The sequence below is a fragment of the Coregonus lavaretus genome, assembly GCF_964263955.1.
Source record: "Coregonus lavaretus genome assembly, contig: HAP1_SCAFFOLD_228, whole genome shotgun sequence".
Classification (NCBI taxonomy): Eukaryota; Metazoa; Chordata; class Actinopteri; order Salmoniformes; family Salmonidae; genus Coregonus; species Coregonus lavaretus.
The window spans coordinates 228969-246749 of NW_028164795.1; the positions used below are offsets into that span (position 1 = coordinate 228969).

At 39.0% G+C, this 17781-nt stretch overlaps 1 protein-coding gene across 1 annotated transcript in view; it reads right to left on the minus strand.

Moving 5' to 3' along the window:
• Positions 1 to 214: 214 nt before the first annotated feature.
• The window catches only part of LOC311116614 (uncharacterized protein), a gene marked incomplete at its 3' end in the record, with an annotated part of 40598 nt that continues 23031 nt past the window's right edge, over positions 215 to 17781 (minus strand). Inside the window, exons 2-9 of the mRNA XM_084191677.1 lie at positions 11990 to 12162; positions 9901 to 10074; positions 8720 to 8893; positions 7538 to 7711; positions 4342 to 4515; positions 2700 to 2873; positions 1089 to 1262; positions 215 to 272 (exon numbers count right to left, since the gene is read on the minus strand). Coding sequence (XP_084047803.1) covers positions 215 to 272; positions 1089 to 1262; positions 2700 to 2873; positions 4342 to 4515; positions 7538 to 7711; positions 8720 to 8820 — 855 coding nt within the window. The 5' untranslated portion in view covers positions 8821 to 8893; positions 9901 to 10074; positions 11990 to 12162. The remainder of the gene's footprint in view (positions 273 to 1088; positions 1263 to 2699; positions 2874 to 4341; positions 4516 to 7537; positions 7712 to 8719; positions 8894 to 9900; positions 10075 to 11989; positions 12163 to 17781) is intronic.

Consider the following 17781-nt stretch of genomic DNA (forward strand, 5'->3'; position numbering starts at 1 on the left):
ATCCTGAACACACACATTTCTAAAGTCACACGAACACGCCACACACACACACACACATTGTCAAAGCAACTCTTTGTAAACTTTAGTGTCCCTGATTTGTGCTTCTGTAGAACTACAGCTGATATTTAATATGACCAAGTAAGTAATGATGGTGGTCTTTGACTTTGACTTCACTTGAATTAAGACTTATTCTTAGTCATATTCTTCACAGCAGTCAACACTCACATTTTCTAAGTCCAGGTTTCATTGTGTTCTCTCCACCATGTTCCACACTGTAGCGGTAAGCAGAAGAACAGACAGTCATTGAGGGATACACCTGAACTCAAACACACACACACACACACACACAAACAGTCAGTATATACATTTGTCCAAGTGTGTGTGTGTGTGTGTGTGTGTGTGTCCGGTGTCTGTCCAGTGTGTGTGTGTATGTCAAGTGTGTGTGTTTGTGTGTCCAGTATGTGTGTGTGTGTGTGTGTGTGTGTTCAGTGTGTTTGTCCAGTGTGTGTGTGTGTCCAGTGTGTGTGTGTCCAGTGTGTGTGTGTGTGTGTGTTTCCAGTGTGTGTGTGTGTGTGAAAAGTGTGTGTGTCCAGTGTGTCCAGTGTGTGTGTCTAGTGTGTGTGTGGGTGTGTCCAGTGTGTGTGTTTGTCCAGTGTGTGTGTGTGTGGGTGTGCGACCTTTGTGTGTGTTTGTCCTTTGTGTGTATGTGTGTGTTCACAGTGTGTGTGTGTGTCCAGTGTTTGTGTGTGTGTCCAGTGTGTATGTGTGTCCAGTGTGTGTGTGTGTCCACACTGGACACACACAGACACACACACAGGACAAACACACACACAGGACACACACACAAACACACAGGACACACACACACACTGGACACACACACACACACACACTGGACACACACACACACTGGACACACACACACACAGGACACACTGCACACACACACACACACACACACACACACACACACACACACACACGGTCAGCAAATAACTTAGTCCAAGTGGTGGTCAGAATGTTTGTCATAACTAGCCTGATAACTCCAACATGTCTGATATGAACATTGACATAAACCCTCTACATACTTGAGTTTCTCCAGTCTGCAGTGTGGATCCTCCAGTTCAGCAGAGAGCAGTCTGACTCCTGAGTCTCCTGGGTGATTGTAGCTCAGGTCCAGCTCTCTCAGGTGTGAGGGGTTTGACTTCAGAGCTGAGACCAGAGAAGCACAGCCTTCCTCTGTGACCAGACAGCCTGACAGCCTGCAAAAAGTCAAATCATATTAAAACCACACTGCTATTCTTTGGTGGTGAAAATAGTGGCAGTATATTTTTTCTACATATTAAGATACATCAGTGTCCTGAAACCTGCCATATCTATTCATAAATTAATGTATCATTATTAGAAATTATCATAATATTGCTTGTAGAGAGAAACACGTATAGTACAAATATTTGAGTAGACTGACCAGAGCAGTTTAAAAAGCAGTATCAGTCAAAAGACAGACAGTGAGGTATCAGATTTAGATTGTATTGAGTATACAGTCCACACCATATCTATTTTGACAAAGATATCATTTTAAATGTGGCTCTGTACTCCAGCATTTTGGATTTGAGATCAAATGTTTCATATGAGGTGACACTATATAATGTCACCTTTTATTTTAGGGTATTTTAATACATATCTGTTTCACCGATTAGAAATGAAAGCACTTTATGTATCTAGTCCCCCTATTTGAAGAAATAAAAGTATTCTGACCAATTCATTTATAGTGTATTAAAGGAGTCAAAGGTTTAGTATTTGGTCCCAAACTCGTTGGTTGCATTTGCAGTTTGTTTTGGTTGTGTTTTGGGTTATGTTTTGCCCAATAGTAACTGAATGGTGGATGATGACTTGATTAATTTTCTGTCTAAGTGGGTAGATAACATGTTTCTAAACACTACTAAATGAATCCTGATGATGCCTTGATTAATACAAATCATAATTGAATCATGAAAAATGATGAGTGAGAAAGATACAGAGGCTACAACAAAACATGCTAACCTCTCACCATTACCAATAACAGAGGGGGTATGATCCTTGTTCCTCTGTAACTTTCTAATTTATCATCATTCACAATTCATTCATGATTATTCATAATCATGGTAGCATCCACATGAATGTATAAGTGTTCAGAAACATCTTCTATTCTTACTGACAATACAAGTGAAGTGACTCCAAAATGGCAGGACATTATTCACCATTCAGAATCTATTGGGAAAAACATCATCCAAAACACAACCAAGTCAAACTGCAAATCCATTCAACAAGTTTGTAGAATCACAAGCTTGATGTAATCACTGCAGGCAAAGAATATTGGACCAAATACTAAACTTATGACTACTTTAATACAATATAAGTGAATATGTCCAAATTATTATGACTTTTTCAAATGGGAGAACTAGATACATAAAGTGCTTTCATTTCTAAACAGTAACACAGATATGTATGAAAATATCCTCAAATAAAAGGTGACCTTATATACTGTCACCTAATATGAAACATTCTATCTCAAATCCAAAATGATGGAGCATAGCACAAAATGTAAAACTATAAGCTTCACTGTCCAAACACATATGGTGTGGACTATTTGTGCCTGGTAAACACATGTGGATCTGGTGAACAGTTATCACTTGTTGACCAACTACAGGAATACTGACCTCAGAGTCTCCAGTTTACAGTGGGGATTCCCCAGTCCAGCAGAGAGCAGCTTCACTCCTGAATCCTTCAGGTCATTGTTACTCAGATCCAGCTCTCTCAGGTGTGAGGGGTTTGACCTCAGAGCTGAGACCAGAGAAGCACAGCCTTCCTCTGTGACTAGACAGCCTGACAGCCTGTAAAGAGTCAAATCATATTAAAACCACACTGCTATTCTTTGGTTGTGAAAATAGTGGCAATATATTTTTTAAACATATTCTGATATATCAGTGTCCTGAAACCTGCCATATCTATTCATAAATTAATGAATGTTTCATTATTAGAAATGATCATATATTGATTGTAGAGAGAAAAATGTATAGTACAAATATTTGAGTAGACTGACCAGACCAGTTTAAAAAGCAGTATCAGTCAAAAGACAGACAGTGAGGTATCAGATTTAGATTGTATTGAGTATACAGTCCATACCATATCTATTTTCACAGTAAAGCTAACATTTTAAATGTGGTTCTATACTCCAGCATTTTGGATTTGAGATCAAATGTTTCATATGAGGTGACAGTATATAATGTCACCTTTTATTTGAGGGTAATTTCATACATATCTGTTTCACCGTTTAGAAATGAAAGCACTTTATGTATCTAGTCCCCCACTTTTGAAGAAGTCATAAGTATTTTGATAAATTCACTCATAGTGTTTTAAAGTAGTCAAAAATTTAGTATTTGGTCCGATATTCCTTGAACACAATGACTACATCAAGCTTGTGACTCAAACTCGTTGGTTGCATTTGCAGTTTGTTTTGGTTGTGTTTTGGGTTATGTTTTGCCCGATAGTAACTGAATGGTGGATGATAACTGGAGTAATTTTCTGTCTAAGTGAGTAGATAACATGTTTCTAAACACTACTAAATTAATCCTGATGATGACATGATTAAGAAAAATCATGAATGAATCATGAAAAATAATGAGTGAGAAAGTTACAGAGGCTACAACAAAACATGCTAACCTCTCACCATTACCAATAACAGAGGAGGTATGATCCTTGTTCCTCTGTAACTTTCTCATTCATCATCATTCACGATTCATTCATGATTATTCATAATCACGGTAGCGTCCACATGAATGTAGAAGTGTTCAGAAACATCTTCTATTCTTACTGACAATACAAGTGAAGTGACTCCAAAATGACAGGACATTATTCACCATTCAGTTTGTATTGGGAAATACATCATCCAAAACACAACCAAGACAAACTGCAAATGCATTCAATACGTTTGTAGAATCACAAGCTTGATGTAATCACTGCAGGCAAAGAATATCGGACCAAATACTAAACTTAAGACTACTTTAAGTAGTCCAAATTATGAAGACTTTTTCAAATGGGAGAAATAGATACATAAAGTGCTTTCATTTCTAAACTTTAACACAGATATGTATGAAAAACCTCAAATAAAAGGTGACATTACATACTGTCACCTCATATGAAACATTTGATCTCAAATCCAAAATGCAGGAGCATAGCACCAAATTTAAAACTGTAAACTTCACTGTCCAAACACATATGGTGTGGACTATGTGTGCCTTGTAAACACATGTGGATCTGGTGAACAGTTATCACTTGTTGACCAACTACAGGAATACTGACCTCAGAGTCTCCAGTTTACAGTGGGGATTCCCCAGTCCAGCAGAGAGCAGCTTCACTCCTGAATCCTTCAGGTCATTGTTACTCAGATCCAGCTCTCTCAGGTGTGAGGGGTTTGACTTCAGAGCTGAGACCAGAGAAGCACAGCCTTCCTCTGTGACTAGACAGCCTGACAGCCTGTAAAGAGTCAAATCATATTAAAACCACACTGCTATTCTTTGGTGGTGAAAATAGTGGCAGTATATTTTTTTCAACATATTCAGATATATCAGCGTCCTGAAACCTGCCATATCTATTCATAAATGAATGTTTCATTATTGGAAATGACAAATTATCAAAGTATTGCTTGTAGATAGAAAAATGCATATGACAAATATTTGAGTAGACTGACCAGAGCAGTTTAAAAAGCAGTATCAGTCAAAAGACAGACAGTGATGTTTTATATTTAGATTGTATTGAGTATACAGTCCACACCATATTTAGTTTGACAGTGAAGATAACATTTTAAATGTGTCTCTATACTCCAACATTTTGGATTTCAGATCACATGTTTCATATGAGGTGACAGTATATAATGTCATCTTTTATTTGAGGGTATTTTCATACATATCTGTTTCACCATTTAGAAATGAAAGCACTTTATGTATCTAGTCCCCCTATAACAGAGGAGGTATGATCCTTGTTCCTCTGTAACTTTCTCATTCATCATCATTCACGATTCATTCATGATTATTCATAATCACGGTAGCATCCACATGAATGTAGAAGTGTTCAGAAACATCTTCTATTCTTACTGACAATACAAGTGAAGTGACTCCAAAATGATAGGACATTATTCACCATTCAGTTTCTATTAGGAAAAATATAATCTAAAACACAACCAAGACAAACTGCAAATGTATTCAACAAGTTTATAGAATCACAAGCTTGATGTAATCACTGCAGGTAAGGAATATGGGACCAAATACAAAACTTTTGACTAAATTAATTTGTCTAAATAATTATGACTTTTTCAAATGGGAGAACTACATAATAAAGTACTTTCATTTCTAAACGGTAAAATATACAGTGAGGGAAAAAAGTATTTGATCCCCTTCTGATTTTGTACGTTTGCCCACTGACAAAGACATGATCAGTCTATCATTTTAATGGTAGGTTTATTTGAACAGTGAGAGACAGAATAACAACAAAAAAATCCTGAAAAACACATGTCAAAAATGTTATAAATTGATTTGCATTTTAATGCGGGAAATAAGTATTTGACCCCTCTGCAAAACATGACTTAGTACTTGGTGGCAAAACCCTTGTTGGCAATCACAGAGGTCAGACGTTTCTTGTAGTTGGCCACCAGGTTTGCACACATATCAGGAGGGATTTTGTCCCACTCCTCTTTGCAGATCTTCTCCAAGTCATTAAGGTTTCGAGGATGACGTTTGGTAACTCGAACCTTCAGCTCCCTCCACAGATTTTCTATAGGATTAAGGTCTGGAGACTGGCTAGGCCACTCCAGGACCTTAATGTGCTTCTTCATGAGCCACTCCTTTGTTTCCTTGGCCGTGTCTTTTGGGTCATTATCATGCTGGAATACCCATCCACGACCCATTTTCAATGCCCTGGCTGAGGGAAGGAGGTTCTCACTCAAGATTTGACGGTATTTGGCCCCGTCCATCGTCCCTTTGATGCGGTGAAGTTATCCTGTCCCCTTAGCAGAAAAACACCCCCAAAGCATAATGTTTCCACCTCCATGTTTGATGGTGGGGATGGTGTTCTTGGGGTCATAGGCAGCATTCCTCCTCCTCCAAACACGGCGAGTTGAGTTGATGCCAAAGAGCTCGATTTTGGTCTCATCTGACCACAACACTTTCACCCAGTTCTCCTCTGAATCATTCAGATGTTCATTGGCAAACTTCAGACGGCCATGTATATGTGCTTTCTTGAGCAGGGGGACCTTGCGGGCGCTGCAGGATTTCAGTCCTTCACGGCGTAGTGTGTTACCAATTGTTTTCTTGGTGACTATGGTCCCAGCTGCCTTGAGATCATTGACAAGATCCTCCCGTGTAGTTCTGGGCTGATTCCTCACCATTCTCATGATCATTGCAACTCCACGAGGTGAGAACTTGCATGGAGCCCCAGGCCGAGGGAGATTGACAGTTATTTTGTGTTTCTTCCATTTGCGAATAATCGCACCAACTGTTGTCACCTTCTTACCATGCTGCTTGGCGATGGTCTTGTAGCCCATTCCAGCCTTGTGTAGGTCTACAATCTTGTCCCTGACATCCTTGGAGAGCTCTTTGGTCTTGGCCATGGTGGAGAGTTTGGAATCTGATTGATTGATTGCTTCTGTGGACAGGTGTCTTTTATACAGGTGACAAGCTGAGATTAGGAGAACTCCCTTTAAGAGTGTGCTCATAATCTCAGCTCGTTATGTGTATAAAAGACACCTGGGAGCCAGAAATCTTTCTGATTGAGAGGGGGTCAAATACTTATTTCCCTCATTAAAATGCAAATCAATTTATAACATTTTTGACATGCGTTTTTCTGGATTTTTTTGTTGTTATTCTGTCTCTCACTGTTCAAATAAACCTACCATTAAAATTATAGACTGATCACTTCTTTGTCAGTGGGCAAATGTACAAAATCAGCAGGGGATCAAATACTTTTTTCCCTACCTGTATATGTATGAAAATCTTTAAATAAAAGGTGACATTCTGTACTGTTGCATAATATTGTCACGATCGTCATGAACAGATGAGGACCAAGGCGCAGCGTTGCAGGCAAACATACTCTTTATTACGAGACACGATCAAAACAACAAACGATACGTGCCAGTACACGGTCTACCATAAACAGACTAGAAACAAGATCCCACAAACACAAATGGGAAACCGACAGTTTAAATATGGCTCCCAATCAGAGACAACCAACGACAGCTGACACTCGTTGCCTCTGATTGGGAGCAACTCAGGCCAACATAGAAATACACATACTCGATAAACAAATGAAATGCACACCCTGGCTCAACATACAAGTGTCCCCAGAGCCAGGGCGTGACAAATATGAAACATTGTATCTAAAAACCAAATTTAAAACTGTAAGCTTCATTGTCCAAACACATATGGTGTGGACTATGTGTGCCTGGTAAACACATGTGGATCTGGTGAACAATTATCACTTGTTGACCAACTACAGGAATACTGACCTCAGAGTCTCCAGTTTACAGTGGGGATTCCCCAGTCCAGCAGAGAGCAGCTTCACTCCTGAATCCTTCAGGTCATTGTTACTCAGGTCCAGCTCTCTCAGGTGTGAGGGGTTTGACTTCAGAGCTGAGACCAGAGAAGCACAGCCTTCCTCTGTGACTAGACAGCCTGACAGCCTGTAAAGAGTCAAATCATTTTAAAACCACACTGCTATTCTTTGGTGGTGAAAATAGTGGCAATATATTTTCTCAACATATTCAGATATATCAGTGTCCTGAAACCTGCCATATCTATTCATTAATTAATGAATGTTTCATTAGTAGAAATGACTAATTATCAAAGTATTGCTTGTAGATAGAAACATGTATAGTACGAATATTTGAGTAGACTGACCAGAGCAGTTTAAAAAGCAGTATCAGTCAAAAGACAGACAGTGAGGTATCAGATTTAGATTGTATTGAGTATACAGTCCACACCATATCTATTTTGACAAAGATAACATTTTAAATGTGGCTCTATACTCCAGCATTTTGGATTTGAGATCAAATGTTTCATATGAGGTGACAATATATAATGTCACCTTTTTTTTTAGGGTATTTTAATACATATCTGTTTCACCGTTTAGAAATGAAAGCACTTTATGTATCTAGTCCCCCTATTTGAAGAAGTCATAAGTATTCTGACCAATTAACTTATAGTGTATTAAAGTAGTCCAAAGTTTCGTAGTTGGTTCCAAACTCGTTGGTTGCATTTGCAGTTGGTTTTGGTTGTGTTTTGGGTTATGTTTTGCCCAATAGTAACTGAATGGTGGATGATGACTGGAGTAATTTTCTGTCTAAGTGAGTAGATAACATGTTTCTAAACACTACTAAATTAATCCTAATGATGCCATGATTAAGAAAAATAATGAATGAATCATGAATAATAATGAGTGAGAGAGTTACAGAGGCTACAACAAAACATGCTAACCTCTCACCATTAACCTCAAATAAAAGGTGACATTCTGTAATGTCACCTAATATGAAACGTTTTATCTCAAATCCAAAATGATGGAGCATAGAACCAAATGTAAAACTGTAAGCTTCACTGTCCAAACACATATGGTGTGGACTATGTGTGCCTGGTAAACACATGTGGATCTGGTGAACAGTTATCACTTGTTGACCAACTATAGGAATACTGACCTCAGAGTCTCCAGTTTACAGTGGGGATTCCCCAGTCCTGCAGAGAGCAGCTTCACTCCTGAATCCTTCAGGTCATTGTTACTCAGGTCCAGCTCTCTCATGTGTGAAGGGTTTGACTTCAGAGCTGAGACCAGAGAAGCACAGCCTTCCTCTGTGACTAGACAGCCTGACAGCCTGCAAAGAGTCAAATCATTTTAAAACCACACTGCTATTCTTTGGTGGTGAAAATAGTGGCAATATATTTTCTCAACATATTCAGATATATCAGTGTCCTGAAACCTGCCATATCTATTCATAAATTAATGAATGTTTCATTATTAGAAATGACTAATTATCAAAGTATTGCTTGTAGATAGAAACATATATAGTACGAATATTTGAGTAGACTGACCAGACTAGTTTAAAAAGCAGTATCAGTCAAAAGACAGACAGTGAGGTATCATATTTAGATTGTATTGAGTATACAGTCCACACCATATCTATTTTGACAGTAAAGCTAACATTTTAAATGTGGCTCTATACTCCAGCATTTTGGATTTGAGATCAAATGTTTCATATGAGGTGACAGTATATAATGTCACCTTTTATTTGAGGGTATTTTAATACATATCTGTTTCACCGTTTAGAAATGAAAGCACTTTATGTATCTAGTCCCCCTATTTGAAGAAGTCATAAGAATTCTGACCAATTAACTTATAGTGTATTAAAGTAGTCAAATGTTTCGTAGTTGGCTCCAAACTCGTTGGTTGCATTTGCAGTTTATTTTGGTTGTGTTTTGGGTTATGTTTTGCCCGATAGTAACTGAATGGTGGATGATGACTGGATTAATCTTCTAAGTGAGTAGATAACATGTTTCTAAACACTACTAAATTAATCCTGATGATGCCATGATTAAGAAAAATAATGAATGAATCATGAATAATAATGAATGAGAAAGTTACAGAGGCTACAACAAAACATGCTAACCTCTCACCATTAACCTCAAATAAAAGGTGACATTCTGTAATGTCACCTAATATGAAACGTTTTATCTCAAATCCAAAATGATGGAGCATAGAACCAAATGTAAAACTGTAAGCTTCACTGTCCAAACACATATGGTGTGGACTATGTGTGCCTGGTAAACACATGTGGATCTGGTGAACAGTTATCACTTGTTGACCAACTACAGGAATACTGACCTCAGAGTCTCCAGTTTACAGTGGGGATTCCCCAGTCCAGCAGAGAGCAGCTTCACTCCTGAATCCTTCAGGTCATTGTTACTCAGATCCAGCTCTCTCAGGTGTGAGGGTTTTGACTTCAGAGCTGAGACCAGAGAAGCACAGCCTTCCTCTGTGACTAGACAGCCTGACAGCCTGCAAGAGTAAAATCATATTAAAACCACACTGCTATTCTTTGGTGGTGATAATATATTTAAAAATATTATTCAGATACATCAGAGTCCTGAAACCTGCCATATCTATTAATATATGTATATATACACTATCAGTCAAAAGTTTGAACACACCTACTCATTCAAATTTGTAAAAAAACAACAAAAAAACAAATTTTTACATTGTAGAATGATAGTGAATACATTAGAACTATGAAATAACACATATGGAATCATGTAGTAACCAAAGAAGTGTTAAACAAATTAAAATAAATGTTATATTTTAGATTCTTCAAATAGCCACCCTTTGCCTTGATGACAGCTTTGCACACTCTTGGCATTCTCTCAACCAGCTTCATGAGGTAGTCACCTGGAATGCATTTCAATTAACTGGTGTGCCTTCTTAAAAGTTAATTTGTGGAATCTCTTTCCTTCTCAATGTGGTTGAACCAATCAGTTGTGCTGTGACAAGGTAGGGGGGTATACAGAAGATAGCCCTATTTGGAAAAAGACCAAGTCCATATTATGGCAAGAACAGCTCAAATAAGCAAAGAGAAACATCAGTCCATCATTACTTTAAGACATGAAGGTCAGTCAATCCGGAACATTTTAAGAACTTTAAGAACAAGTGCAGTCACAAAAACCATCAAGCGATATGATGAAACTGGCTCTCATTAGGACCACCACAGGAATGGAAGACCCAAAGTTACCAGCCTCAGAAATTGCAGCCCAAACAAATGCTTCACAGAGTTCAAGTCACAGACACATCACAACATCAGCTGTTCAGAGGAGACTATGTGAATCAGGCCTTCATGGTCGAATTGCTGCAAAGAAACCACTACTAAAGGACACCAATAAGAAGAAGAGACCTGCTTGAGCCAAGAAACACGAGCAATGGACATTACACCAGTGGACATTTGTCCTTTGGTCTAGAGTCCAAATTTGAGATTGTTGGTTCCAACCGCTGTGTCTTTTTGAGAAGCGGTGTGGGTGAACGGATGATCTCGGCATGTGTAGTTCCCACCGTAAAGCATGGATGAGGAGGTGTTATGGTGTGGGGGTGCTTTGCTGGTGACACTGTCTGTGATTTATTTAGAATTTAACCAGCATGGCTACCACAGCATTCTGCAGCGTCACTTCATCCCATCTGGTTTAGGCTTAGTGGCACTATCATTTGTTTTTTTAACAGGACAATGACTCAACACACCTCTATTTGACCAAGAAGGAGAGTGATTGAGTGCTGCATCAGATGACCTGGCCTCCACAATCACCCAACCTCAACCCAATTGAGATGGTTTGGGATGAGTTGGATCGCAGAGTGAAGGGAAAGCAGCCAACAAGTGCTCAGCATATGTGGGAACTCCTTCAAGACTGTTGGAAAAGCATTCCAGGTGAAGCTGGTTGAGAAAATGCCAAGAGTGTGCAAAGCTGTCTTAAAGGCAAAGGGTGGCTATTTGAAGATTTTCAAATATAAAATATATTTGTTATTTCATAGTTTTGATGTCTTCACTATTATTCTACAATGTAAAAAATAGTAAAAATAAAGACAAACCCTTGAATGAGTAGGTGTGTCCAAACTTTTGACTGGTACTGTATATAAATGAATGAATGTATCATTATTAACAGTAGATAACATGTTTCTAAACACTAATAAATTAATCCTTGTGTGTGTGTGTGTGTGTGTGTGTGTGTGTGTCCAGTGTGTGTTTGTGTGTGTGTCCAGTGACACACCTACTCATTCAAGGGTTTTTCTTTATTTTTACAAATATGTGTGTGTTGTCCAATGAGTGTGTGTCCAGTGTGTGTATGTCCAGTGTGTGTGTGTATAGTATGTGTGTCCTGTGTGTGTGTGTGTGTCCAGTGTGTGTGTGTTCATTGAGTGATACGGCAATACTGACCTCAGAGTCTCCAGTTTACAGTGGGGATCCCCAGTCCAGCAGAGAGCAGCTTCACTCCTGAATCCTTCATGTCATTGTTACTCAGATCCAGCTCTCTCAGGTGTGATGGGTTTGACTTCAGAGCTGAGACCAGAGAAGCACAGCCGTTCTCTGTGACTCCACAGCCTGACAGCCTGACAAAGAGATCATCATGATTTCACAAACACACTGTTAATTTAACAGAGTAGCATTTGGTTTAGTCTCTCAAACCACATATAGATTCATCTTCTGTCTCCTAGAATTGTATGGTCATATTGTTATACTAATGTGAACATCAATGCAGTGATTCAATATGTTTTTCAATATAATATTATATACATACTATAATATATATTTTTCTCTAAACTAATGATTAATACTTAAATATACTTGTATTTACTCACAGAACAGCTCTGGAGACTTTGACCACTGTCAGCAGCCTCAGAAGACCTTCCTCTGATCTGGAGTATTTCTTCAGGTCAAACACATCCAGCTCCTTTTCTGAAGTCAGCAACACAAAGGCCAGAGCTGACCAATGTCCAGGTGACATTTTGGCTTCTGAGAGACTTCCTAATCTCAGGTAGCTTTGGATTTCTTCCACTAGAGAATGGTCATTCAGTTCATTCAGACAGTGGAACAGATTGATGCACCTCTCTGGAGAGGGATTCTCCCTGATCTTCTCCTTGATGTACTTGACTGTTTCTTCATGGCTCTGCGAGCTGCTTCTTGTCTTTGCCAGTAGACCTCGTAAGTGCTTCTGATTGGACTCCAGTGAGAGGCCCAAAAGGAAGCGGAGGAACAGGTCCAGGTTTCCCGTCTCACTTTGTAAGGCTTTATCCACCGCACTCTTGTAGACAGTAACTTCAGGCTTGTCTCTGAACATTGCAAAAAAGTTCCTGGTTGATTGAGGTTTAGCCATTAGATTCTCATTGTTGTTGATGAATGAGAGGAACACATATACAGCAGCCAGAAACTCCTGAATGCTCAGATGCACGAAGCAGTACACCTTGTCCTGGTACAGCCCACATTCCTCTTTAAAGAGCTGTGTGCACAATCCTGAGTACACTGAGGCTTCATTGACATCAATGCCAGCCTCTTTCAGGTCTTCTTCATAGAAAATCAGATTGCCATTCACAAGCTGTTGAAAAGCCAGTTTTCCCAGTGACAGAATGCTCTCTTTATTCCAGTGGGGACCTGTCTCTTCTTTCCCAAGATACTTTTCATTCTTCTGTTTGGTATGAAACTCCACAAGGTGTGTGTACATCTCAGTCAGAGTCTTGGGCATCTCTTCTCTCTTGTCTGTACTCAACATGTGTTCAAGGACTGTTGCAGAAATCCAACAGAATACTGGAATGTGGCACATGATGTGGAGGCTCCTTGATGTCTTTATGTGTGAGATGATTCTGCTGGCCAGGTCCTCATCACTGAACCTCTTCCTGAAGTACTCCTCCTTCTGTGGATCATTGAACCCTCGTACCTCTGTCACCTGGTCAACACACCCTGAAGGGATCTGATTGGCTGCAGCAGGTCGGGTAGTTAACCAGAGGAGAGCAGAGGGAAGCAGATTTCCCTTGATGAGATTTGTCAGCAGAGCATCCACTGAGGTTGACTCTGTGATGTCACAACAGATCTTGTTCTTCTGGAAGTCTAGGGGCAGTCGGCACTCATCCAGACCATCAAAGATGAACAGAACTTTGTACTTGTCGTAGTTGGAGATTCTTGATTCTTTGGTTTCCATTGAGAAGTGATTGAGAAGTTCAATGAAAGTGTGTTTTTCCATTTTCATCAAATTCAGCTCCCGAAAATGGAATGAAAATACAAATTGGACATCCTGATTTGCTTTTCCTTCAGCCCAGTCCAGAATGAACTTCTGCACAGAGACTGTTTTTCCAATGCCAGCGACTCCCTTTGTCAGCACAGTTCTGATAAGTTTGTCTTGTCCAGTTAAGGGTTTGAAGATGTCGTTACATTTGAGTGCAGTCTCTGGTCTTGCTTGTTTCCTGGTTGTTGTCTCAATCTGTCTCAGCTCATGTTCATTATTGACCTCTCCTGTTCCACCCTCTGTGATGTAGAGCTCTGTGTAGATCTTATTGAGAAGTGTTGGGTTTCCTTGTTTAGCGATCCCCTCAAATGCACATTGAAACTTCTTCTTTAGATTAGATTTGAGTTCACGTTGGCAAATCACAGCAAGCTCATCTGAATGAAGAAATAACACAGAGGATATTAATATTACGTCTGTTTTAATCCCTACAGTATTCTAGGACTGTTATAATTTTTTTTATTATAATAATTTCTTCGCTTAACTGACTGTATAAATGTGTACATGTTTTCATGATGCATTACACACTGGTGTGACTGATTATATTATTATTGGTATTATTGATGGTATAATGAATTGTGTTAAGGCTGATTTATATCATTATTGATGGTATTATTAACTCTCTCTCTCTCTGTCCAAATGAATCACCACAACACATCCCTGCTTCTACTTGATGAGGTCACTAGGTGTAGTGTTAAGGCTGCTACAATATCATTGAGTTACACAGCTACTTTAGCTACATATTTTAAATGTTCTAAAACAGCATTCAATATGAGGCAGACAGCTCTTACTTTTCTCCAGTGTGTCAGCAAGCTCCTTCTGGTTCATTTTCCTCAGGACGTGCAGTGTGATCTTCAGAGCCCCCTCTCTGGCACTGCTCTCCTGCTTCTCATCTTCAGCATCCACCACTTCCTTATCCTGCTTCTGACTCTCAAAGCCTTCTGGGAGTTCTGGACTAAGAATCCTCTTGAACATCTTCAGCTCGTTCTTCACAAATGTCATAATATTCTCTTCAAGCAACTGAAATAAATAAAGTAAATCAGTCAAGCAAGAGAAGAAATGCTTTCTCATTAACACATGAATGAATGATTGACAGATCAACTTTACTTGAGGTAAACAAAAACAAATGTACATAACAGGACCACATACACTGAATATGGAGGCCAGGTCTGTTTGATGACTCTGGGAAGACAGACCACTGAGAATCTCTGACTCTGATCTCTCCTGTTGGTTTCTGTGGACAAAACATGAGATTACATCTCCTCATCCAGGGAGTGCACACACACACACACACACACACACACACACACACACACACACACACACACACACACACGGAATGTAGTGTTTGTTTAATATTGTTCAGGACTATGAAAATGGAAAAAAGGTTTAGCCTATGGATTATGAAAACAACAAAAATAAATGGGAAAATGGGAGAGGAGAAATGACTAGAGACAGTGTTGTTTAACTCACTGACCATGACCCATGAGTTCTTCTTACCTTTGTTCAGTAGAAAAGTCTCCCTCTCTAAACCCTATAGGACGATGCATAGACCAGTCACTCTTCATGGACACACAGCTGGGTACAGGGGAGGCTGCTCTCTCCTGCTTGATTGGGCTTCAACACAACAGAGACAAACATTACATCTCTCATCTACTCTGAGCTCAGATGGGGAAACAAGAGTTTCATTCCAAAACGCTATATATCCATTTTCAGAAATGTTGGTCAATTTGCTTTTATTGTTTCAAGAAATTATGAAAGAGATTGGTGTGTTTTTTCACTATCTAATCATGCTATGGGGTTGTTCAATGACAGACATGTATTTGTTTAAAATCTATCACTTGATGGTTTCATTTCAGAGAGACCAAGAATCATGTTTTTTGCTAAATACTACATATCTGCCTCACTCTCAGAGAAATAAGTAGTACTGCTAGGTTTTACACAGTAAAAATATATCTGCCTCACTCTCAGAGAAATAAGTGCCTCACTCTCAGATAAATAAGTAGTATTGCTATGTTTTACGCAGTAATAATATATATATCTGCCTCACTCTCAGAGAAATAAGTAGTACTGCTAGGTTTTACACAGTAATAATATATCTGCCTCACTCTCAGAGAAATAAGTAGTACTGCTAGGTTTTACACAGTAATAATATATATCTCCCTCACTCTCAGAGAAATAAGTAGTACTGCTAGGTTTTACACAATAATAATATATATATCTGCCTCACTCTCAGAGAAATAAGTAGTACTGCTAGGTTTTACACAGTCAAATGTGTCCGACCGTCTCGATTTTATGTAGCAACATTTGAAATTGTGTTTTTGACATTGGATAAAAGTAGAGACTCAGCTAGAAAAAGGTATATCATACACTACAGTTGAGGAACAATTGGAAAGTAATTCTGCTTTGAAAGATGGTAAACTTGTAACCTCACTTTTGAGAAAATGGCCTTTGAATGTTTTGGTTCACATACTGGAGACCTCTTCTTTATCTACAGTGGTGTTACTTTGGCAGATAATGTCACCCATCTAAATAAATAGTATATATATGAGTGGCGCAGTGGTCTAAGGCACTGCATCGCAGTGCTAACTGTGCCACTAGAGATCCTGGTTCGAATCCAGGCTCTGTCGCAGCCGGCCGTGACCGGGAGACTCATGGGCGCCGCACAATTGGCCCAGCGTCGTCCAGGGTAGGGGAGGGAATGGCCGGCAGGGATGTAGCTCAGTTGATAGAGCATGGCGTTTGCAACGCCAGGGTTGTGGGTTCGATTCCCACGGGGGTCAGTATAAAAAAAATATGTATTCACTAACTGTAAGTCGCTCTTTATAAGAGCGTCTGCTAAATGACTAAAATGTAAATGTATATATATATAGTTAACTAAATGTATGGTGTTTTTGGTTTCTGTCAGTTTCATTGTTTGTTATGCTATAAATGGTTATTTTATGGTCTTAACTGGAAAAATTAACTAGAAAATGTCATATTTTGAAATTCTGAGTAATTACTACTTTAGTAAGGATATACTTTATTCAGTACTACTGCAGTTGCTGACTAATTCCAATAGATGGCAGCATAAGACCATGAATGACATTTCAGAAGATCAATTTTAGTTTTCTCCCTGGATACACCACCACTCCCCCTCACAGGAAAACTCCTGCACACGCTTTTTACTGTCCCTTTCCACACTGCTAACACAAGAGGAACGACTGAAAAAGCATTTAACAGATTACTGTGAAATAATATAATGATGATTCATGTTTATTATTAGCTGTTTTTATGCTCATGTTTTGAAATTATACTTCATTACTATAACGATTATCAACAAGCCTGAACATTAATTTAGTCACCTCTGGTGGAGAAAAACATATTTTCCTAGTACATTAATTGTCAGATTCATCAACCAGCATCGAGCACTCTGCCTTCTAGCGCAAACGAGGGGCATGTTGAGGTACATTTGCTAACTGGGAGGGTTGCATGATGTAATTCATTGGCGGGCTGGAAGACACACTCTTGTCTTATCTAATCCGAGGTTGTTTAATCGCAGTATTAGATATTTAAAAATGCATGTATACTAGGGTTGAGGTTAGCGCATCTGACTAGTGATTATTTACCAGGGGTTCAACACCTGCTATAGTTACTATTTAATTGCTCTTCCAAAAGCATCACAGGCCTAATACGAGATATATAGCTAACTAAAGTAATGAGTGACCATTTTAGAAAATCATGGGACATATAGTATTTGGTTGCATGCTATTTTATGTCAATCATATTGCTGCTTGTAGCCTATAACTGATGCTTCGTGGTCTTATGCTGCGATCTATTGGAAATATTTAGCTATTAAAAGTTATTAATTCACATACAGACATTGGTGAGGCAGCTGAGAAATAAAGTGTATTAGATCAGTCTCAAACCTGCCCCACGCCAATTGCTGGACCTTCACACCGAGGTTACTAGGTCA